Here is a 26,408-nt window from a genome sequence, read left to right on the forward strand (position 1 = left end):
AGGGCCAGACCAAATGTTGACTATTGTTCTGCCCCAGAGAGGCTATCAAGGACTGGGAAACATAAAAGGACAAGAACAAAGTTGTGAGAGGTGAGGGAAAATATCTGGGTTTGCTCTTATTTCCCTCCTCCTCTCCTCTTTGTGCTGGGTTTTTGTATAGACTGCTGAACTGTGTGCACAACCCTCCACTAACAACTTAACTACTACCTTCACCCCTTCAATTGTGCCACGTCTAGAGAGAGAGAGAGAGAGAGAGAGAGGCCAGGAGTAGTAGAGGGAAAATTATGTGGTTTGACAATTCCTCAACGTAGTTGTAAAGTATATAAATAGGTCTAAACTCTACAAAAGCTCTAATTAGAGTCAAAAAGAAACCACAGATGGTTAAAAAAACAGTAGATGGTCTTTAAGTAAGAGGACACTTGGGGTCAGGTATGTGGTTGTGATCATGTGAGCGAACATGAAGGGATTTAGAATCATAAAAGACTGCATGTGCCAAAAGTTAGTCTGAAGGAGAGGAATCTTCAAGTTTTACCGTGTGTGTGTGTGTGTGTGTGTGTGTGTGTGTGTGTGTGTGTGTGTGTGTGTGTGTGTGTGTGTGTGTGTGTGTGTGTGTGTGTGTGTTTATGTAAGTGATGGAGGAAGTATGTCCATGTATGTGTCTATACCCGCTAAAACACGCCCGGCCCTCTGCACAACGAAGCTCATACCTTCATGTGCACACACACACACACACACACACACACACACACACACACACACACACACCCTCCTGCATGTCTGCGCCTGAGAGTCTCCTGATAGGCTACACTTAGACAAATGCACAAACACTCCTCACTAAAATAAGCAAAGTGGATGTTTTCATTCTCGTAATATCCTGACAGACGCTGGAGTAGTTTAGTAAATGTGAGGACATTTTTCCTCTTCTTTGTCCTTTTTTTTTGTTGGCAGAATATTTTACGTTTCATCTTAACGTTGGATACCTCACAGCACGCTGGGCAGTTAACTCAGGTAAAGAACCAGCAAATTATTAAACAATATTTCCAGGCATTTTCAGTGTAAATAATGCACCAGTGTGGTTAAAACAAAACCAAAAATATTTCATTGTTGAATTGCCACATGATATATTCATTCTTTATTTCTGTAAACTGTAAAATTCTGAAAGAAACCAAAGTTGTACATCTTGAATCTCTGCATATCTCTGCAAGCGCAGGCTGTTAGAGCTGTTTCCTTTTTCATCTCTAAATGAAAGAATACACTCCTGTATTGTGCACAATCTAGATTTGGATAGGCAAATCTTTAGGTTATGAGGCTGTTTTGAATAATTCTTATTTGTCTGTGAGCTGCAGAATGAAAACAACCCTAAAAAAAAGAAAAGGCATTCATAACTGACATATTTTGAACATTTAGTTCATTTTTCTTTCATTTGAGACAGAAATTCACATAAAACACATTGTTAAGAATGTGTACACATGAAAAATCAATCTAAATGTAAATATTAAATATAAATACATGTTCAATCTGAATGTAAATGTTCAATCTAAATGTTAAATGTCCATCTAAATGTTCAATCTAAATCTAAATGTTAAATTGGTCACCAAGTGTAAAGCTAAATGTTTAGAAATTATGCAAAGTGGGACAGGTCAGCGCCTCTCAAACATTTAGCGTTACACTTTATGACCGATTTAACATTTACATTTCACATTTACATTTAGATAATTTTGACACATTTTAAACAACGATATAACACATGTTGTATTACATGAACTTGATCGGGTTTTTATATTCCCTATATTTGTGTGTTCTGTTTTAAACTCGATTTTTAAATCACAAATAGAGTGATATGCTGTGCACCTGTGTCAGTCTTTCTCTTTCAAGAATCAGAACAGGGCAGAGGGAAACCTTTTCTGAACAGTTCAACCCTAATGACAGCAGATACATTAGAGACAGAATGCCATAACACTAAGCTCACAGGTAGGAATAGTTATACTACTGTTCAAACAGGCGTACATTCACAGCAGTTAATGAGCTTTAACCAGAGGAATTGGGGAAAATGGTGCTTAGATGTGGCAAATGCAGACAAAAGAGCATTATGACTGGGCTCACACACAGACTTGGCGTGAATGAGATATAGAGACAAGCAACCATTCACACTGAACACTGAGCTCAATACACAGCGGAGTCAGGACAAGCCATTGAAGCCAGAAAGAGCTGGCACTGAGAGAAAGGGGGCGTGGTCACATGCAAAGTATTCAAATATACTGTATACAATACATATGTAAACAATAAACTAAGCATCTTTTTTATTTGCCATAGATGGCTATCATCATTGTGAATTTATTTGATTTGAAACTTAAAAATAGTAAAAGTCAATTAAATATCTGTAAAAATCAAAACATTGTAGTGCACGCGTCAAACTTAAGGACCGAGGGCGAAATACGGCCCTTTAGAGCATCAAATTTGGCCCGCTCAAGAAAGGTAATACAATAGAAAAAAACATGAAACATTTTGTAAATTACCAACTACCGTAATTCAGTTGTGGATATCTCAGCCCCTCCCACTACAACAATTCAATTCAAATCCACAATATTTGCAGGGCTCAGTTTTCCACTTCTTATATCACATGACAGCAGTCATTTTTAATCTGAAAATGTTGAAAGAACTCAAAAAAATGTCCAAAATCAGACAAATTTTCCTCAAATGATTCCACAAAATCAGGGAAATTTAAGTGAAGATCCTGCAGGGACTGATATACTCACACGCGTCATCATTTATATTTCATTTATACGTGGAAGTGCAAAACCAGAGCACATTCATGTTGAATTTGCTCTTTTTCCAATCCAAAAACCTGTGGCCCACTTTTGGTCAAACTGGTCCGTATTTGGCCCCTGAACTAAAATGACTGTGACACTCCCTCGTGTAGCGTCATCGAACAATTATTTTAACAGATATAAAGGGATGGGAATGACATGTCAACCCAATAAGCAAACAAAAATGAATGTTCTGGGAACGATTTAGGAGCCATGAACCAATAAAAGTCAGCAATGCATCATTCCATTCAAACACCCGTTAAAGAGGAAGAGACTTAAGGAGGTTGCAAACTATTTGGTGAGCAACATTACCGTCACCCTGTGTCTACACTCAACACGTCTGTTAGATCATCCTAACAACTCAAACTAACACACCCCTCATTTGGTTTATTTCCCATGATTCACCACAACCTGGGTGAGCTGTTAAACCCAGTCACAGCTTGAACTGTAAGACACCATATAAACTAATTTTACTGTTGCAAATCTTTATTCTTCATCTTTCTCTCCTGTATTCCTATCGTCCAGACTCCCACTGACTTTCACTGCTGCTCTCAGCTAATTGCTTTCTTCCTCTTCTGTCTGGATATATTACAGCTTCATGTTCTCAAAAAGGCCAAAATACAGTAGGAGACCATTCCCCCCCTCCTTTTCCCATCTCCCCCTTTTTGCCCTATGAAAACTATCAAAGAGTGGTGCAGGCTGTGAGTGGCAGTGCAGAGGAAATGAGGATTTGTGTAACTGTGACTAGACGACTTATTTTATGGCCTCTGGTCAGTTGGTGGGCTACAGTCACTACATCACAAATAAAAATACAGACTAACACAGGATGACTTTTTGCCTCTGAGTAAACCAAGAAATAACCATGTGTTTCTTTGTGGGGGGGGGGGTTTCTACACGGGACCACATAAAGAGAATAATTACTCTTCAGGCATTTATTTAAATTAAATCCCGCAAGATTCTTTTTGTCTTCTTTTTGAGTATGTTAAGGTTTCATTTATGCAGACAACTGTTACTTAGGAAATCTACTTTGATCTCCTAAGTAACAGTTGTCTGAAAAAATGAAAGCAAAACATACTATTCAAAAATAATCTTGCTGGAATTATTACACTGAAGTCAAGGGAACTTGAAAGGGAACTTCAAAGGAAACATCAAAGCGATCAGCAGACGCCTCTGACGAAGACTGGCAGTTGACAGTCGAAACGTGTCAGGAGATCAAAGTGGATTTCCAAAGTAACAGCTGTCTGAATAAGTTAAACCTGAACATACTATTTATTTATATTGTACAGATTTTTTCCAAAATAAATACATTTTCAATCTATCGTTCATCAGATAAAACCAGGTCCCAAAGCTTAGCCTTTGTTTGTGTGCTTGCCTTTAAACTAGAGCAACTTGGGTGGAGTTAAAATATGAAGCACTCGCCTGCTCTGCTCCCAATTATAGAGCATGTGTTTTTATCTATTTTTAGAAAGAAAAAAAAAAGACGTGCAATGAACACTAGGGTTATATATGTACACAGATAAGAACACAACACATGCATGATGTCAACATGTGAGTATTTGTAACACACGTGTTACTCATTCTGCTGTCTGCATGTGTGTGTGTGTGTGTGTGTGTGTGTGTGTGTGTGTGTGTGTGTGTGTGTGTGTGTGTGTGTGTGTGTGGGCTTGTGTTTGTTCATGCGTGTGCAGAGAAGTGACTGTTGCCAGTTCCTGCTGAGATGCTTCATATGTTGCTCAATATAAAGACGCTGATGTCCTCAGCTACCAAAAAACACACATCAATGGTAGGCCTGGGCAATATATCGAGAGTTGAGATATATTGCGATTTTTGTTTTGGTGATATAGAAAATTACAATATCGCCGATATGGATTTATTCATATTTTATACCATAGTTTTTAATAAAATACTCATTTTAGAAGTTGGCACTTTTGCCACTTCTCAGCATGAAATGCACTGTTAGATGGATTGCTGAGTGCATCCTAACCCAGACCTTCCCCTAAACAAGCCACACTACAGAACTCACTCACACATGCTGTCCCTTATAGGAGAAAAAGCCAAAAGTGGCACATATTGTGCAGCTGTTTGTTCGTAAATGTGCCTGTGTGGCATTTTGCATCATCTAATTTAACCCAGAATTGTATTTCTGGTAAGAATTTATTGAGTTAAAAATATAGAAATGTATATAATGTATTGCCATTTTGAGAAAAACTATTGACATATAACTTTTGGACCGTATTGCCCAGCACTAATCAATGGTTATTTATGAACAGTTTTTCCAGGTGACTGATCTTCCATTTATCCCAACAGTTTATTTTATTAATTCACCAACATATCTGCATCTGTCTTCTTTCCACACTAACTATCCAAGCTTGTAGAGAGAAGAGTGGGAATATATTGTATTTTTGATCATAAAATCAAGGTGGAGCTGAATGAATCATATGTATTACGTTTGTGTCAGACAAACCTGTGTTTGCACTGCGGGCATCGGTTTTGTTTTGTTTTTTGTTCTGTTATCAAGACAAGGCACAATTACGGTAGAGCAAATGTAATATTCAGGTTTAATTACCAGTGTTTATGATTCATATTAGTGAGTCATAGTCCTTCTCCATAATAATCTGCGTCATTGCACAAGTGTAGCTGGTGGTCACTCATTATATTAAACAGAATATAAACTTTAATGGGCTCTAATGGTTTTGGAATATGAAAAAAACAATAATAAAGGCTAGTGATCCCAGCATGTTCAGCGTCTCCAGCACTGACTGCAGACATGCAGCCCTCATTAGAACAACCTCTGCTGGCTGAACCTAACACACACACACACACATGCATACACACACACACACACAGACGTGCACTCCATGAGCTCTCGCATCAGTTCCTCCCTGTCACAGCCAGCTCATTACTGCCAGAGTCTGGCCCTCACACTCAGCCAACCTGCTTTGCTATGCAGTGATTTCATACAGGCACAAAATGTCAGCGCACTAAAAGCTTCCCGCTGAAGCACAGAGGGCACCGGGAAACGCAGACGAGGGGGATGGAGACGGAAAGATGCTGAGAGGAGGGCACATGTAGTTACACTAAAAGGGCAGAAAGAGAGGATGAAGCTGTAGAAAGAATGGAGGCTTAACAGAGAGAAGACAAGCTGTTAGTGGGAGAAAAGAAGAGGTGTTTCAGCAGAACTCAGAGTTCTGTATTTTCTACCACCTATACTATAACTTTCACTTTGTCCTACTTAGGAATAAATGTAGGGCATCTTTAATCACTCAGTGATTTATGATGAACTGTTATTTTTTTTTTGGTGAATGCATTGTGCTGTAAATACGCTTTATATAGCCGCGCTAATGACATAATACACCTGAGTAATGACTGGTTGTCGGGATAATAAAGATAAGTAGAAGAGAAAAGCTAAATGTTCATAACAACACGCCCACATAGCAACCCAACACAAATTTATCCTGATCTGTGAGAGGATAACGGGGGCGGAGCCTAAAGGGTGGCTGAGGACGCTTCTCATTAATCATCAGCCAAACACTATAGCAGCAAATTTTTAGCTGAATTTTTCCTGTATGCAGGTAAATAAAAAATCTTTTTTTTGACTGATATGGACAGCAACCGATATTGAGGGTTTTAACACAAGATATATACTGTACATGAGCACAAATTCTGATAATACCCAAAATATGATTCAAAACAAAGAAGCTAAACATTAAAATAAGCATCTGTAATTATTCAGAAGGACTGTGAAGCCACTGATGAATAAGAAAAGACAAACTGCTGCAAAGTATTTTTGCAAAAAAACATGTAAATAAAATATTCAAAAGTCAAGTTGCTCAAATCTTAAACAGTAAACATGAATGAATTAAAAATGGCAAAATGTAACTTTAAACAATGAAATCATGCACTTCTCCCAGTGTTGTCATTTTGTAATCATTACTGCTTATAATGCAGAAAGCTCAGCACAAAAAGACAGTATTTATAATATATAGATAATAATATATAGAATATACAATATCAGATAGTTACTTACTGTATTATGGGCTATTGACTGATGCCGATTAATCAGTGATAGCTAAAATCGGCTACACCGAATAATCAGTCAGCTCTAGTCATAATCTTGAAATACATTTAAACTTTTTTCTCTGTACATTCATACGTACATGTTCTGTTTTTTTTATTTATTTTTTTTTACATTTTTCAGTTTTCATTTCACATCATGTGAGCGCTGGTCTTATTCCGTTGATGATGGTGATGAACCTTCTTATAAATTCAAAATAGATAATTTATGTAGAAATTAACTTTTCTTTTGTTGAATAGCTTGTAAAACTAAATATAGGCTGAAATACAGATTTTCTCTTATGTAATTCTCCATCTTCATTATACCAATGTAATTAACACACAACAAGCCATTTTTTGCTTGATTTTACTTTAGCTCCGTGTGCATAAAATGAAATAATAAGTTGCTCGCCATGCAGTCTCTTATTGTTATTTTTGATAAGTATAGATAAATAGACGCTGCCTTGATCTCCACCTGTGCAGGGATACAAATTGTAACCTTGACAACCATTTGAAGGTCAGCGGGGGGGAGTTGTTTGGAGTGATGGCTGCCATGGTGACTGAGGAGAGAAAAGCAATGCCTCATCAAAGCGCGGCTCTTTAATATTGAATATCAAAGTTTTGTGCTTCTCTCTCTCTCTCTGTGTGTGTGTGTGTGCGTGTGCGTGTGTGCATTTGTATCTGAAAGTAAAATCATCCATGTGCATTTATATTCAGAGGAAAGGAGAAATAAGGAAATAGTTCCTGTGTGCTGGTGTGCACAGATGCAGCCTCAGCTGGGCGTGAAATAGAAAGCTAACCCAGAGTCAGACATGTGGAGGGTTTAGGTGAGAGACCTCAGCAGCGGGAAGCCCATTGATCCACTTCCAGGTCATTAAACCTTCGACTGGTCTTATTGGCCAAAGCATCACCACCGAAGGGAAATCAATACAGGCTGTACCGATTTGGCCCCAAGATAAGCAAAAACTAGCAGAAAGTGGGTTACCAAAAACAAAGAAGAGAAAGTAGTATTTTTGCTGGTTAGCTCTTATGCAGATGACTCTTCAACATTAAACAATACCTTTATTGTTTTCATTGATGCATCTCTCATCAAACAAACACTGTTACATTGCACAGTCATGCACAAGCCATTCTTTTTCAAAAAATAAAACCTTGAATAAATAGTTCACATTATTCTTGTTCCAACATTTTTGTTTTTGAATGTTTAACATAAATGATAACACTTTTAATTATAAATATGTGGCGTTTTTTTAATCAAAGAGCTTGGCATCACCAAAGAAAAAGCATGTTAATATTATTTGGTGGACAGATTTGGCCCCAAGGTTAGCAAAAGATAGCAGTGGGTTCCCAAAAATAAGGAAGAGAAAGTATTATTTTTGCTTGTTAGCTTTCACGCAGATAACTCTTTAACATGAAAATTGACACGAACTGTCTGAACCGTTTACACACGGAAATGGTTAAACATCAAGTAAAGACATGCGGTTATTTTTCAGGGAAAAAAACCCTGATTAAATAGTTGAAATGATTTTTATTCAAACATTTTGTTGATTCATATTTAACATAAATGGCAGCACTTTTAATTATAAATATGTGTTTTTAGTAAAGAGTCTGGCGTCACCAAGGAAAAAGTATGTTAATAATATCTGGTGGATGCACGAGTGGAGACACAGTTGGGAGCGATTAACTAGGTTGGCCTGTGTGTAGATTAAAGAGCGCCCATCTGCCACCATGGGATTATAATCCTACGTAGAGACTGGGAAACAATGAGGGGAACATTGCATTACTTCAACAGACAACACAAGCTTTAATCAACCTTCCTTTTTTACCTGTAATTTTATTGTATGTTTGTTGGTCAGTTACCAAAATATAGAAATATATTCTTATTTAGACATGCAAAAAAGGACAAGGGATCGATAACTCCCAGTCATATAAGAAATTAAATGTGAATTAAACAAAGAAATGTGTTGTCAGTGATTGGTAGGAGACATTTTCAAGTACTTTTTAAATGCAAAGATATATCTGAGTTTCCTCATAATCAGTTTGTAGTAGGGGTGTCCCGATACAACTTTTTCACTTCTGATACGATACCGATATTGCAGCCTTACGTATTGGTTGATACCGATATCGAACCGATGCGATATCAGCACAAATCATACATACCTTTATTACTTGATTTGTAGTGTGGAATGTTAGAAAAGGCTTGATTATTAAAAAAAACAGACCCATTTATTATAAACTAATGGATTAAATATAATTAACCTTTTAGAATAAGAATATTCTATGATTGAATAAAATAAATTATATATATATATATATATATATATATATATATATATATATATATATATATATATATATACTATATTGAAAAAATAAATAAATAAAATTATATTTATTATATCGGAGATTTTAGATGCAGTCCGATAAAATACAATATTTGCTTTCTGGATAATATTGGACCGATATCAATATCAGATTGGGACACCCCTAGTTTGTAGCACAAACAGAGGTTTGGGATTGAAATAACTCCTGTGTCAGACCTAAAGCAGAATTGAATAAAGCCGAATAAACTGGTTTTCCATGTAAACCTCAATTTGGAATTACTATTTCCATGTAAACACGAAGCAGAACACTTTAAATCTGAATGATTGAATTCAGAATAACTAATTCCGAATTAAAAAAAAAAACATAATGTAACCATTGCCATTATCTAATAATTCCATCCAGAACAACTTATTATAATAGTAAAAATATCTCAAGCCTGACATTAACCCCACACTGTCCATTTTCCACCAGTCCCTCTCCCCATCATGCAATTCTGGATACGCTCCAACCCTCAGCTCCTCCCCCTTTTTTCAGTCCACAGCAGAAAGAGAAAAGGCGGCTGGGAATGGACTCAACGTTTCACTGCTCCCTCCCTCTCTCCCTCTCTCTCTCTCTCTCTTTCCTGTTCTCACACCCCTCCTCCTCCAGTCTCTCCCAGCCCTCCCTCTTTCAGTTTTAGGGAAGCAGCGATCAGTCCCAGCCCTTTGCTGTTAACAAACAGACTGGCTTTTAGAAACAAACACACACACAGGCTGATTAAAGCAGTGATTTTATTTAGTTTAACCTCAGCTTGGAACTAGAAGTAAAACCTCCTCTGTCCTCTACGCTGGAATACCGCTGCAGGGCTGGGAATCTGGTTCCAGTCCCACTACTGCTCCTTCAGCTCCACTCTAGGATGTTGTGAAGGATGGTCCACCAGGAAAACTGTTCTTACAAGGTAGTTTCTCTCCAGCCCAACTTACATGACCTGCTACAAAGTGGTGGAGAATTTCCAATGTTGGTTGTATGATATGAAGTTAGATCACTTTATATCTTTGTAACATTGATCTTTACATTTAAAACTGAGTCATTGTTGCATGTTTGTAGCACTTGTGTGACACTGTTGACTCAGACTTGTGTGGGAGTATTGGCCTGTTCTTGTTGTAGCTACGTGATCGTGTTGTGAATCTGACTGGCTGGTTGTTAAGAATGCACTTGACTCAAGAGAATAATGTCTTACCTTTCTCTCCTACTTCTCTTCTATCAGCCTAATCTATTGCTGTCAATGAGGCATGAAGTTTACGTGCAGGTTTGGGAGGGTCTGACTACAGTGCTTTGATTCTGGTTAGCTGTGGGGAGCAGAGTCCCACTTCAACTGATGGTGCATTGGGGAGTCATAAAGAACTTGTGATTAATCTCCCCTTTTTTTAAAGCAAAGCACCAACACTGTGCCGTTCTATAAGTCTCCCTGTAGGGAGGGAAATCTGCAATGCAGTGGAGTATGAGAGTGGGAAGGAGCAGAGAGGTGGATGAAAGGCAGAAGCAGGAAGATGAGACGACAGGAAAGGGAGATGTCGTGCCTTTGATTTGTAAAAAAAAAAAAAAAAAAAAAAAAAAAATGATGAGGCGTCTCATTTCAGAGAGAAACTTCACCATAAAAATTGAAATCCAACCACTAGGCAGTATTTACATTAAAGAAACATGAACAGATTTTTTTTTTATAGCTTTTGATTAACTCAGCAACTCTAATACATCAAACCTGAAACGATAATATTAGTAATATTTAGCTTTAATACAACTCCGTCCATATTTAAAGTAAATTAACACAATATTTGAATTGACTTAATGCTTTATTCATGTTTTTATTTATATATTCATTTATTTATTTATACATTCACTTATTTATTTATTTCGAACGAAGGAATACAATTTTTTTATGAAAATGAAGAAACAAATCTCAACAGAAATCTCTATAAAATTTTTAAAAAAAATAGTCAAATACAATATACTACACCTTTGAGTCGTTCGACATGGGATAGGAAGAAGCCTAGGCTTGTCAAGTCCTACCCCATTCTTCACCATTAACAAATGCAAAATCCAATCAAATAAACTAAATGAACAACACAAATAAATATTCCAATCGAGCCATTAAGAACAACAATACCAAACAAAAACCCAGAGATTTACATGTTTTGTATTTAGCGTGTTATTGGAGTTGGAGTGGTGCCTGTGTGAGATTGGGAGCTATTGTGTAACAGGATAAAGATTTTTCCACCATGTTTAATCATAGATGAAGACGAGTTGGATTCAGAGAACGATGCCAGAATGGAATGAAAGAGCATCAGATAATCAGAAAAAAGTGATGCTTAAAAGGAGGATGCTTTGACAGAAAGATGAAGATAAAACTGTCACGGGAAATGTCTTCTCGATCCACTCTGTCAAAAAGAAGAAAAAACAACTTACTAGTGTTAGCAAAGAGACGATGAGAGATAAGCAGGATTGGAAGAAGATCTGTCAGTTTATACGCAGCTTCAACGAGAGGAAGGGGTGATATTTATGGAGGTGCTCTGTTACGGGGTGTGGTGGGATCTGATGGGAAAGAAAAATGAAGCGAAACCAGTAAGCGAAACAGTGAGTTCAGGCTCTGATAACAGCTAGTCTCTAGAGGCCTCTCAATTAGACCAGTAACCTGGCAACGAGCAGGCAGCCAGCGCCCCTTACTCACAACCCACCCACAGTCACACACACACACACACACACTTACAAACACACATACACACCGACGCAAGGAAAAGAGCAAAGGGCAACTGTGGAGAAAAAACAGCAGAGAGAGGGCACCAGAGGGGTTTAATGGAGATATAAAATGGTCAGAGAGATTGGATAAAGTGGAAAAAGGAGGAAGGTTGTGTTGTCTCTGCTGCTCTCTTCATCTTCTGCAACAGTGGATGTGCAAGAGTAATCGCTATATGATCATCTCATTCATTGCTTTTTCTTTCCTTCACCAAGGTTTGGCCCTTTTTGCTCTTTGTGCGTTTCATTATTATTATTCTAAAGCAAAGACGAGGCCCTCGGTCTAATTTTGTGCTATCTATGACTCACATCACAAATAGCCTACTGTTAGGTATTTGCAAGTTTCTTTATGTTTATTATATTATACATTTATATGACTTTAAGACATTGTTCTTTTTATTTCTTGGTTATAAGGTAGTTTTTGGTTGTGATTAAATTACCTCTTCTTTATTTTTATACTGTTTTTCAACATGGGGATTTTTTGTTTCAGGCGCTTGAAAAGCCTACGGCTCCGCCTATAAATAGGCTGGGCCTGGAGTGCGCGCTCTCTCTCTCTCTCGCTCGGGCGGCGGTCTGTTCCTGCTCCTCCACCTGCGCTTCTCTTTTTCTCGTTTAGGTATGTTTTGTTTGTTTCTGATGGGACCGGCTGTCCTGTTTTCGTTTTCAGTTGGTTTTCAGGAGTAGATTGGGTTTTTTCTTTCTTAGTTTGGATGTGGTACTGGCTTCTATGGCCCTGTGTAGGGTTGGCCCAGTACCGCATCTTTTTCTTCTTTTTGGCCGGCCCACCAGGTAAACTTTGTTTAAAGTTAATTAGTTTAAGGATATGGGATGGTTTGGGGTTTTTTGTGTCCTTTATTTGTGTTTAACTCACATTATTCTGTTCTTCAGGTTCCTTAACTTTCCTTTTTTTTTTGTGGAGAGGTAAAATAATAGTAAACAGCTATGAATAAAAGTTGTAAAATCCTAATTGTTTTCCCTTGTCCTTCCTAATGTGTTTATTCCCTTTTCGGGGTATAACTCTACATCAAACAGAAAAATACGCAAAATTAATCAAAAGAACGTAAGATAACGAAAAATATACACATTAACAAAAAAAATAATTTTAAAAAAATCCACAAAATGACAAAGAATATACAGACAATTATTCTAAAAATACACAAAATCCTTATTATTATTTTGTTTATTTGACAGGGACAATGTACATTAATCAACATTAAAGTAAATGTACCAGAGTTAGCCCAATGGCTATTTTTCATCAGCTGTTCCTGGACAGCTGTTAAAAGTCACCCTTACAACTAAATCTATCAACATTAGTACAATAAAACAATTTTAAAACATTCATAAAACTTTATAATTCACCTTCTTTAAAATGTATTAGTCAGTTTCATTAAATTGTTCAATTCATATTTAAAAATAGATTGAAAATAAAATGCAAGAAAACTCTTGACTATCGGGGCTGATGATCGCAGTTCAGATTACTCTGAAGTCATTTTCTTAGCCGGGTTTTAAATGAATTAAATGTGGGAGTGTCCCTAATATTTACAGGTAATACATTCCAGTAATGGGCAGCTTGAAATGCAAAGGACGACTGGCTCAATGCACTTTTTTTCATTGGGATAACTTCAGTACCACACAATGCAAACACAAGAACACACAACAGCATGAGATTCAAAAAGATGTTCTAATTGACAGCAAAACTAAACAAAAAAAAACCAACTCAACCCCTTATCTCTTTCCTCTGTTAATGTTCAGATTGGTCATTATTCTAAATGCTGACGTGAATGTTGATAATGTGGCCCTTGGGTCAGACAATCACATTTTTGTGGCCCCCGCTGTAATAAATGTTTCCCATCCCTGGTCTAAAACACAGATAACAAAGCTGACCAGAAATAAGTACATTTATCTCTTATTGATAATTGGAGGAATGTGGAGCACTCAGTGTCAGAAACTATTAGCAAATGCAGTTGCAGGTTGAAACCGAAGAATCAGAGCCACAGACAACTGAATTGATCTATTGATCCACTTATTTATTCAAACTATACACTTACTCTATCCTGACCTCAGTAGCAGGGAGTGTCAGCCTGTTCTATAGCGGACATTAGGAACTATAAAACACACCAGTTCATCCTTCGCCCACACGCCGAACCCAGAAAGCAAAACGAATAGATCACACACCGTCATCACCTGTTTGTTTGTTTGTTTGTTTGTTTGTTTGTTTGTTTGTTTGGACACTGGAGGCTCCTGTAGCTATGACTGATATTGGATGAAACTTACATTTATTCAAATATTTTTGAATAACAAGGGGCGTGGCCAGCCTGAGAGCGCTCTCAATTTGTCCACGCCCACGAAGAACTCATAAGGACACATCAGAGCGATCAGTAGATGCCTCTGAGGAAGACTGACAGTTGACAGTCGAAACATGTCAGGAGATCGAATTCAATTTCCTGAAAAAAAAGTATGAAACCATAACATATTATTTCAAAAAAGAAGACACAATGAACTTGCTGGAATTATTCCATTTATTCAATCTAGTAATTTTGATCAGTCACACATCATTGCATCTTTTATACCTTTTTATCCTGTTCAGTGTTTTAGAACTGGAGCGTAAACTAACCATAGTCCTTCTGTCCATTGGAGCATTCTCCCAGACCACATAAAAACCCCACAGATAGTTGAATATATAAAAAAAAACATCTCACAACCTTCCTCTTCCATATTACGTTCTCCATCTAGCAGACAACTTGGACATTCTTCCCCCCGCAACGGGGTTTTAATTTTTTTTGTTTTATATTGTTAAACCTGCTTTTACTCCTATGCACCCATTGTCGCACTTTGAGATTTACTTTTAATGTAAAATGTTTTTATTATTTTTAAAATGATTATTATTGAACCACACAAAACAGTTTCTGGGCTTGAATCTGCCACTAAAGGTTTGACAGCCGGAAAAAAAAAAGGTAGTACGGTCTGATTTGAGGCGTAGTTATTTATTGAACCCTTATGGCAATGACAGCCTGAGTGACTGATGTTTCTCCTGCTGCAATGTGTCACTTCAATGCATTTTTTCTTACAATAAAAAAAGCAATTTTATTGTGAAGGGACAGAAAGACCTCACTGCACTCCAGAGCTTTTCTTTTTCTAGGAGTTCTTTACCGTAGCATTGTTATATTTGGCAGTTTTTCAGGTCAACTGTAATGATACTGTTTTCCCTCTTGTTTCCTGTGTTTACCTTGTTGTATTTGTTCAGTAACCACATAGGAGAGCAGAGGAAGGACATCTCATATCGCTGCTTCGGTCAGCTTAACACACGCTGCCGTCTCTGCATGTGTTTATCAAAGTTTGAGGTCTCAATATGTAATCCTGTTTTCTGAACAAAAAAAAAAAAGGATTACCCACAAATCTTATAGTGTCGCATCACATCGCTGTCAGCAGTAGCAGCAGCAGCAGCAGCAGTGGGAAAGATTTATCAGTGTGACCACAATGTGTCATCCCAAAGATAGAGAAGGCTTCAGGAACTCAGCACTGATATCTGTTGCATTTAGTGTTTGTCTTTTTTTGGGCGTGTGTGTGTTTAGTGGTCAGTTCCTGCATTGATGTTATTTACGTTATACATGTGTGCTCTGTTTTTCTGGCTTGTCTGGATGTAGAACAGTGGAGGAAAAGCCCCTATAATGTAACTGTAGATGAGGTGGGGCTTTGTAAATTATTAATGAGCAACGACAACATTACAGTCTACAGTATACCCTCTGTGGATCTGATTAAAATGACTGAACAGATAAAATATTTAGTATTTTTAAGTCTTGGGTAAAGATGTTACACCCATTTTCTTCATTTGGCGGACAGTTTCTTCCAGTTTAGCTGTTAACTAGTGTTAAGATCAGCTATAATCAGTTTTAAATAAAATAAGCAAAGAGAAATCATAGCAGTTTCTATTAAGTTATCCCAATAGTGTCTTACAATATTAGGAAGTGTGCGTATTGTCACTAGAAGGGTAGTTTTAAATGTCGTCAAAGACTAAGACTATAGTATTGCAATCTTTTTGCGAAAACTATGCATGTTTCGTTCTTTTAACAAAGATAAGTAAGCCGAGTGCTCCCAGCCAATAGGCTACCACTTCCTGTTTTTGAGACTGTCAATCAAAGTGAATGCGGAGCTGTAAACGGAAACAACAGCAAACAGGTAAATATGATTTTTGGCTCCTACCTGACCCATAGACCTATATCAATGTGACCCGATGCTGGCTGAAAAATAGAGGCGTGGCTTCTGGTAGATTGGCAGAGGCAGTGGGAGGAAGTGAGGCTGTTTAGGGCGGAACATCGAGATGTTTCTCAGAAACTCCGGATAACAGCTTTAAACAAAGCTAAGTGTTTAATCAGTTTGTCACTCACCACGTAATGTGAAAACACCATAATATTCCATAATTTTTAGTTAAAACATGACTTAAACATAAGAGTGAGTTTGTGTTTCTTTGATACAGGGATCTGGTACAAGGTGTACCTTGGCTTGAAGAACTTGAACAGAGCTTTAAAAATTAGTGTCAGTAAAGCTGTCTATACTTGAACATCTAATATTGTCAAACCTCTTTGCTTTAGTGCAAAATGTTGTTCGAAAATGAGTCATTTTAAGATTAAGATTTCAGTTTAATATCAGTGACCTGATGTCTAAGCAAAACATCATATGCACAAATGTAAATACATTTATCAGAAGCCCCTGAAGTTCTCTCTCTCTTTCGTTCCCTGCATGTGTTTATGTGAAATATCAAACTTCCCACTAGGTCGCCCTGTGCTCCTTTTGTGGCCCAATTTGTTTTGGGACACAGAGCATCACCATGGAGAAATTCTCACCACGTTGCTATGGCAGCCGCCCTGTTCCGCTCCTTCTCTGTGACATTCTCTTGATGTTTTAGAAGATGTGATCTGGTTGTATAATGTCCCACTTAGACACAGAGACACAACAATCCTGTTTCCTATAATATTTACTGAGTTGTACAGAGGAAACAAGTGGAATACGTGTGACAACACGCATTGACAAATAGAATGTACTAAACCCAGTCCTCGTCCACAAAAGTAAATTGTAAATGTATTTTCTAAACATCGACATTCTCCCCTCATGCTTAGACTGGTACTTTCTTATGTTCCATCTGGTCCTCACTGGGATGAATTCTGAACAGACAGACATACTTGGTGCAACTGGCTTCAGATCTGGGCTTCCAGGAGGTGCCAGGAACCCTCTCCCACAGTCACCCTCTGTTCACTTGGAACAATGATCTGTTCTCTGTGCGTCTCTGTCCTTCATGCCTGCCCTTTCTCAGCTGACCCCACAGGCAAGACGTCACTTACACCATAGGAATTAACCTGTGTGTGTGTGTGTGTGTGTGTGTGTGTGTGTGTGTGTGTGTGTGTGTGTGTGTGTGTGTGTGTGTGTGTGTGTGTGTGTGTGTGTGTGTGTGTGTGTGTGTGTGTGTGTGTGTGGCATGTTCCACGTTCCCGAGAATTCAGTCAAATGACTCAGTTCCACCGAGCCTCATTCATATATTGGTATGTGTCAGTGATTTTGTATCACTAACTCACGCAATATTTGACTCACAAATAAAAAAGAAAAAGACTTTAATGGAAATTGCCAAAAAAAGAAGGGTGGGCCCCACCGGGCCCCTAATCGCATTGTGAGAGGCATAATCAAAACTTTCTTTGAATTACCTTTGAAACGATATATCACACGACTATGTTCCCATAAATTTTAGAAATTACCAGAAATGGGGGGTGGGCCCCTGGGCCCCACTTAGAAAAAAAGGGCTCTGAGCATCTCATCATATTCATTCGTAGAGTATTTATGCCTTCATTTCGATCTAACGAGAACTAACAGAGGAGTAGTCATTTGAAAAATGGGGCTCCCCGGCACCCTCGAAAATCAGGCTCTGAGCGTCGATGCGTACACATCCATAGATTATAGCTACCAAATTTCAGCCTGATCCGTTCACGAATAACAGAGGAGTAGTGATTTTAACTAACGAACAGAATAACAAGAAGAAGAAGAACAAAGTGAGTGGCGTTTTGAGTTTGGTAGCCCGGCCTAAAAATACAAGGAATTACAACATTGCAGAAAAATACAAGAAAAATACAGAAAATACTGCAAAAGCACACAAAAATGAACAAAACGACAACTAAAATACACAAAATTACAGAAAATGACCACAAAAAAAGTACACAAAAAGATAAGAAAAACACAAAAAAATGACTCCACAAACCCACAGTACTAACAAACAAGCTAAACAACAACAGAAATACACAAAAATTACACCAAAAAATGCAAAATGACAACACAAATACACAATATGGAAAAATACACAAAAGGACAACAGAAATGTACAAAATGCCTCATAACGACCAAGACAACAACAAACACACACAGAAGGACAGAAGACTGCACAAAATTACTAAAAACTCTTTATTCTTTCTGGTGTTAATGCTCAGATCTGCTCTAAAGTTTACGTAATCCAGGTAAAACCTTAATCCCTCCCTCCCATCGCTCTTGAATTGGAGGTGACTTCACTTTCACCATGAAGTCAGCCTCAGTAATGAAGCAGAGCTCCAGTGGGGCCAACTCTGCCCCACCCTCAGCTCTCAACACACTGCTTTCATTTTCAGCTTCAACCGATGAAGTCAGACTGTGTGCTGTAATCTGTGGTGTGCATTGTTTTCTGTTGTCTGCTGAAAGGAGCTAACAGTGGATAAATACAGAATATTTATATTACCCTACTTAAAATAACTAGGGAGCGACAACGGGTGCTTCCCATTTTATTCTAGCTTTGAATGTTTGCGTTCATGTTTGTTTGCCTGAGCAGTTGTTCTATGCTCTTTGATGTTATGTTAACGCTTGTTCTCTGGGGATTTGATCTGAGATTCATTCCCACGCTTTGTCTACTGACGGAGAGATAACTGCTCCTGAGCCTCCCTATTGGTCAATTTCTCACTGTTCAATTGTTTTTGTGCACTATTGTCCTTGCCTCAGCCTGGTTGTTGGACTTTTTATCTTATATCGCCATTTTCTTTTTAGAACCTAAGGTGTAATTAAGTAGGAGGATCCTTGTTTTCAGGACAATTAAGTCAAAGGATAGCTTTGCTAGTTATCTGTTAGCATAGCTAGCTTGGTTGCCAACTACTTTTTCAACAAATTTCTGGCAAACGAAAAGAGCTTTTAAATATTGAAAGTGCCTATTTGTACGGTTACCGTAGGGACAACCCCCGGTGCTATTGGTAAGGTTACCGAAGTACACGGACATAGCGTTTTAGGGTTAGGCTCAGGTTATAACCCAATATCGCAACTATTTTTAGGGTTAGGTTTAGTCTTAGTCACGTGACCTAAACTGGCCAATGAGGGGCGCTGCATACGGATAGAATGTCAGTATATTGATACGGCAACTGTACGGATAGCCACTGCCTTTAGATATCGATCTGTGGCCAACTGTTACATTGGCTTTTTCAAAACGTTTTGGACAAATGTCTGAGGTTATGCTTTGAATTTTTATTAGCTTTTAGTGGCTAAGCCAACAGCTAGCGGTTAACTGGAGAAAAATGTTGCTTAAATTTTTAAATAAAGATCTTTATTATTCAATTCATCTTCAATTCATCGTCATTTATATAGCACCAAATACATTAAAAAAAAATCTCATAGCACTTATCACAAAATATAGGATTGTTTTAATAACACTTCGGGCTGTGCAAAAAATTGATTTAATCGATTTCTCGAATTTGTAGTTAAAAATGATTTGTGTGCCACAAGCATGTTTAATTTTTTATTTGCACTATGCTGAGATGCTAAGGGAAGAGTTTGTTATGTTTTTAATTGTAATGTTATATTTATATGCTATAAAATATGTAGTTTTGTAGTTTCTAAATCAGAAAATTTAAGCTACTGTGAAGTTGTTGTTGCACTTTTGCTTAAACTTGGGTTAAAGCTTGACATCGTTGAATGACAGAGCCTCATTTACTTTTTATTTTGGGATTCTTCTATGCATTTTAATTCTTGAAGACGATCACAGCAATAAACTTGCATTTTTGACAATATATCTGATGTCTGCAGTCATTTTTAAGTGCATTGAGAAAAAAAAAAAAATCAAATCAAAACTCAAATTTTCCTTTAAAAAAATTGGAATTTTTTTTTTTTAGGCAAAATCAGCCAGCCCTAATAACACCTGACTTAAAAATAATTCTGATTTAATAGATTGGCTGCAGTCCTTTTGAAGGATACCAAGTGTAGCTAAAAAATGGCATTCAACAGCATTGACAGCACATACTGCGACACACACTTGTTTACCACTGTTGTCGTAGATAAATATACAAAGGAATGCTCTTCCTCACTGTCTTTTCCAATGTGGTTTTAATGCTTTAAAGATTCACAAAGTCAGAAATAGACATTGACACACTTTAAATCAATTTATTACATTGTAGTAGCATCTTTTAACAAATAAGATCAAAAAACACTGGGACTCTGCATTACCCTGGTGCCCCTCAGGGATGCACCCCACACATTAGGAACTGTTAAGTTTGGAAATTTTAATAGCACTGTTGTTTTTTGGGGGGGTAAAGGTAAGAAAACATCCCCAAGATGCATTCCTGTACTCATGTCCATCCTAATTATCACACAGCAAACTTGTTTTGGTACACATAAATGTCCATTTTGCTCATTTATTGTGTTTTTGTCCATTGTTGTGCACATGACATGATATTGTAACCATTGTGTGTAGTTATGTTCTCCAGCAGTTCTAATCTGTAGCCATACATGGATGGAACTTTCTATCTGGGCGTCTATGACAAGTGTATGAGTCACGGGTCGATAAAGTCTCGCGAAGATGAGATCATTGCACACCGTGGAGAGTTTAGACTGAAAATGTAAGTCATCAATAGAAAGCAAAAGCAATTCCTGCGTGTTTGAGAAAGAGACTGTGTTTTGTATGAAGGACTAGGGCTAAATTTTGCTCTGTCAGAGTTTATTTAACATGGCCCTGGCTGTTGGCTTTAGAGTCCGGACGAGTCACTATTTTTACCTTCGCAGGAAGGGACGCACAGTACCTCCTCTGTTACATATGCACACACACACACACACACACACAGGCACACACAGGCACGCACTCATCTCACCTCTCGTATGTTGGCTAACGCCCTAAATATGCAGAAGTGTGAAATATTTATTGTTTTTTTGGGTTTTTCTAGCTCTAGTGTAACAAAATGATAGCAGATGATGTCCTGGAAGAGTTTCAGATGAACAGAAAACGTAAACAAACACACAGATGAACCCTCATGCCACGTCTATCCCTGTCCCATCACCGAGGTGTCTCTTTTCAAACTGGTGGGAAACAGCTGCTGTCCACACGTCAGGACGCGTAAATGGAGAAAACACTTGTGTGATTCTCTCCCTCCTCTCTTTTTTTTTTGCTGTTTAACACTTTGTGAGAGGCTGTCCTGAGCAGAGGGTGGAAGCTAGGGAGGGTCTAATGGGGTCTTACCTCTGACCACTTTCCTATCAGTCTCCTAGGAGAGACAGAATGGAAACCTGCTCGCAGACAGACAGACAGAATCAGCCAGAGAATGTAGAGAGAAATAAACCGTCGCAATATCTTTGTGTCAGACAGAAGCCAGGGAGAGTGGTGTTGGATAATGATGACCAGGCTCAACCTCGGCTGCTGATTTTGGGACGATCCCACTAGCAAGGCACTAGAAAGAAAGGATAGGACGTCCAAGAAAGAGTGGAAATGGGAGAATCGCTGGATGAAATGGATAGTTCTGATGGAGTTGATGATGTCATAAGGCAAGCATCCAGTCTTTACCTCAGTGATGACTACAAAGAGGTAAAAGAGTGTGTCTAATAACATCATTATCTTAACATCTAATTGTACAATTTAGGTTTGTGGTCCGGTCCTCGAAAAACCACAGATCTTTGCGCTAAATCTAGGTTTGTTGTCTTTTGTGGTTAGGATTTTTATTTAACTCATTACATCACAGTGCACACAGACACACACACACCGTATAATTTACATTGACTCAGAAGTTAATACGTGCAAATTCAAATAACTACATTTGACTTTCTTTTTGTATGGAATATCACATTTTTAAGAAAATAAACTCTTTTTATTAGGGCGACCGTGGCTCAGGTGGTAGTGGGTCATCTTCTGATCGAGAGGTTGGGGGTTCGATCCCAGTACCTGACTATGTGTCAAAGTGTCTTTGGGCAAGACACTGAACCCTAAGTTGCTCCCAGTGGTCGACTTGCGCCTTGCATGGCAGTCCTGTCCCACTGGTGTGTGAATGTGAGAGTGATTGGGTGAATGACCTGATGTGTAAAGCGCTTTGAGACTGCTTCAGTGTGGTGATAAAGTGCTATATAAAATCAAGTCCATTTATGAAGTAAAAATGTAAAAACGTCACACAAAAGCACGGCATGAGACATAGTTTCATGTTTTGTAGCCATTAGCAGCAGCAACCTTTAGCTCTTTGAATACTTGCGTTACTATCAGAACTTTTATTTTTTTTTATACAAAGTTGTGCAAAGTTTGAGCTGGTTCAGTGTTAGCAAAATCAAACAAACATACATCTTTTTTACATTTTTTGTGATTATAAAATGCTTGTTTTACAACAAATGACCATGTGCAGTTCTTTGATTTTGAACACCGTCTGATGTGTTGCCTAAAATCCTGCCAAATCCAGCAGAATTTGGATACAATCACATAAACAGACTTTTTTTTAAATTCCTCTTCAGTGTTGGGGAATTCCTTGACTAAATCTTTAATGAATGAGCTCACATGTTAGTGGGATACCCTTTGTCCTGCATGTCCAAATCCAGTTCACGCTCCTCATCTCCTTTTCTGCCCTTTGTCATCTCTGCCCTGCTCCTGTTTTTCTTTCTTCTCACTGCAACCCTCCCCCATGTCCCTCTGCCACCACATACACAGTCATGTCCAGTTTCCTATACCTCTTGCTGAGTAGTTCTTTTTCCAAAACTGAGTGACAGGAACAGTCTTGTACTGACCTGCCACTGAACTACGAGAGAGGTGAGAGGTCACTTCTCTTATCTGGGCTGGAATGCTGCTGCAATGCCGGGAAAGACAGAGGAGCTCAGATATCACTCAAAGAGAACGAGAAGACATTTTTTTATACACTGACACGCACTGGCACACAAAGTTAGGTCTGTACACTGTTAGATTTATGGGAGAATGCATGTGATCGTTCTCTTTGTTGTAGGTTTGTACTGAAAACATGAAACATGATTCGTGAAATGCAGCGATTGATACATCCTGCAGCTGTAAGCCTATTTTTTTGCTTAAATGAATATATTAAACTTTGAATTTCCCAATAAATCATGGTAGAACCCTTTATCTTTACAATAACAAACTGCCTTTCAACCTAAATTTTGTATTTTTCGCTTTTAAGCATTCAATTTCCTCCTTTGAAAAAACATCAAACAAGGCGATATTCTTTAGAAAAATGCACGGCAGCTCTGATTTCCTGCTGCTCGAACATCTGTGTGAACCGACAAACCATATACGGCGCCGTCACAACACACACTGACCTTCTATTTGTTTGCAAAGCTGAGCACTCAGCAGCCTAGAAGAAATATGTGAATGAAACTCTCCCTGTTTGAATACGAGACACAGACTGACAAACCCAACCCCTGTGCGCGCACACACACACACACACACACACACACACATGCACCCTCCAACAAGGCAACCTGAGCAATTTTTTTACACACACTCAGTAATTGTTGCAAGGTAACCTTTGAGGTATAGACTTTTAAGAGCAGAAACTGCCTGTTCTCACAGAGCCTGCTATTTGTGTGTATGTGTGCGTGTGTTTGTGCTTGTGTGTGAACTATGAGCTTTTTGTCTACACCAAGGAATGAGGTCTCAGACAGTAAAAAGACTTCTTTGTGTGGGGAAAAACTCCCTTTTTGAGAAATAGAGCAAAGAAAAAAAAGAGTTGAAAGAAATAATAATTGATGAAAGGGGGAAACTTTTCAAAGGAATATAGTTTGGGAATGTTGTTTTTTATATATACTATAATACAACATTTGGAAATTGGAAACAAATAACAGAAATGTATGAAAGTCTAAAACAGCCATGGCAACTGGCGGCCTTTGGTCTGTTTTTGTGTGTCCCCAAGTAAATGCACAAAATGGCTCTAATTGTTAAAGCCTTTTTTAAAAGTGTTTCGATCGTTAAATTCTTTTAATGTGATATTTATAGCCTAAAGTGTGAATAGTGGCCGATATAATTGTCATATCCGTGTGTGTCTCCAGGATCTCTGTTGTGAAGTTGTTCACATCGCACACAGGGGGGCAGACGTCATCTGCTCATTAGCTGTAGCTAATCCTCTTCCACAGAGCGTTCAAATGCGCTTCTTTAATTCCAGTTTTCACACTTTAGAAATGCACATCTTTGTTTTGCTCAAACTTAGAATTGAGGATGCCGATTTTCGCCTTGGAAAAGCTTCTGTTCTTGTTTGACCTCAGTAGGCGGGGCCTCCGAAACGATCAAATTCAGCCACAGGATTTATTAACTCCCGATCATTTGTATGTATTGTTCATATACGAATGTTTCATGAATCACATGCTGGTCCTGTCGTACGACCAAATGTGCACTCAAATTTTTTTTGGTTTTTTTCACGCAAGGTTGATAAATGAGGGCCAATGACTCCAAAAACACACAAAACTACAATAAAATTACACAAAATGACTTCAGAAGCACACACAACTTAAGAATATACAAAAATACAAACAGACAACCAAAACACACAGACCCTTTGTTCATTCCTGTATTAATGTTTATATTGATCATTATTTTTATAACCGTTGACATGAATGTTGATTATATGGCACTTGGATCAGACAATAACGTTTTTGTGGCCCCCGTTGTGATAAAAGCTGGTCTGAAAGAATAAACCTTACAGTTATTTATCTTAAATGTTTTTATTTTACAATGACATGAATAGTTTTATTATATTTTAAAGTATCACATCACATAGTTTTGTAAGGAGGGAGAGGGAGGAGGATACTCTTTTGGTAACACAGCTAATTAAATCCACCCTCCATCTTTAGTACGGATTCACTGGGACGATATAAAACAAAACAAGCGCTGTGATGTCCATTCTCAGCCAAATCACCTCCGTATGGCCTGGAGATGACAGACTGTAGAGCAGAGTGGAGGAGAACATATCTGTATCGATGAGAGGTTTTCAGCAGAGGAAATTGCTTCATGAATTTGAGAAAAAAACACAAATTAGCCCAATTGTGTTTCCTCCCCAATCTGATTTGGATGGTGATGGCCCCATTGCCCCAGGCCAGAAATAGTAGGAGGTTGTCCTTTTTCCAATGTGTCCGTGTGTGTGTGTTGCTCTCATCTAGCATGCTTCTTTTTTTAATGCTCACATAATAGATTCAGCAATTTGCGATGTCATTGTCAATGGGGAAATAATCATTAAGCTTATTTCCTATCATAGAATATGATCTCACATTGCGTAACGGCCACATATTAAGTTTACCATACTGCTTAATTCACAGAGAGTTGAAAAGTGAGCTTATCACGGTTTGTGCAAATCGTTTACATTTCTTATAAAAGCTCTGAAAACAGCCTTAAATAATGTGATGAACATTGACGCCAAATTTAATTTTGAGAAACAATAGGACCATAGTGACTGGGGGGGGGTTAGGGTGTAAAAAAGATGACAGCTTGGAGGATCCAGCTGCACAGTTCACACGTACACCTCTCACTGACATTCTCCACACCTTCTTAAATGGTTTATGATGATGCTGACGACACACAAACGTTCATTCTTTCATTTACGAGGCTTTAAAGGAGAAATGCTGATGTTATCCACACACTGTGTAAATCCAGATGATCAGAGCTCATCATAGGAGTGTGTTGTTAATAGTTTTATTTTTTACTCAAAACTAAAGTCTTGCCGGGGCAGCAAAAGCAAAAATAGAATTAAATAAATAGACCGTCTTGAGATTTACACCAACCACAATGTGTGTAACATCTGCAATAATGCAAAAATGATCACTGACATAATTGATAATGTTGACTCCAAAAATGCGCGTAGACGCATCATTTAATGTTGTAAATTCATGATTCAATCAGGTCGGTGGCCGCTGGGTATAGTGTCGCTTCACCATTTACATTGTGAAGAAGAATTGCGTGACAGAAGAAGAACCAACCTAAAAGCACCTAAAAACATACTTGTTTCAGCATGCATTCTTGTCCAGCCTGACCTAGCGTTGTGTTTTGTTATACTTTATACTATTTTTTTTTTTATTTCATGCTCTTTTAGTTATTTGTTTGAGTTTTTTTTTTTTTATTGTGAACCACTTTGTGACGACTGTTTGTGAGGAGTGCTTAACAAATAAAGTTTACTTACTTCTGAGGTAGAACCAACATCTGTGACATGAAACTAACAATGATATGTT

The 26,408-nt window shown here is 38.0% G+C and overlaps 1 protein-coding gene across 4 annotated transcripts in view; it reads left to right on the forward strand.

Annotated features, from left to right (window-relative positions):
* schip1 (schwannomin interacting protein 1) overlaps positions 1-26,408 on the forward strand; it is a 255,728-nt gene that overhangs the window by 201,525 nt on the left and 27,795 nt on the right. Inside the window, exon 1 of one of the 4 annotated variants that reach the window (XM_028464372.1) lies at positions 9,859-10,122. The exons of 2 other annotated variants lie outside the window; for them this stretch is intronic. In XM_028464372.1, coding sequence (XP_028320173.1) covers positions 10,093-10,122 — 30 coding nt within the window. In that variant the 5' untranslated portion in view covers positions 9,859-10,092. Of the gene's footprint in view, positions 1-9,858; positions 10,123-21,334; positions 21,796-26,408 lie in introns of those variants that run through there. One more of the 4 variants, XM_028464369.1, reaches the window with a different exon arrangement.

The sequence above is a fragment of the Gouania willdenowi genome, chromosome 13, assembly GCF_900634775.1.
Source record: "Gouania willdenowi chromosome 13, fGouWil2.1, whole genome shotgun sequence".
NCBI classification, from domain to species: domain Eukaryota; kingdom Metazoa; phylum Chordata; class Actinopteri; order Blenniiformes; family Gobiesocidae; genus Gouania; species Gouania willdenowi.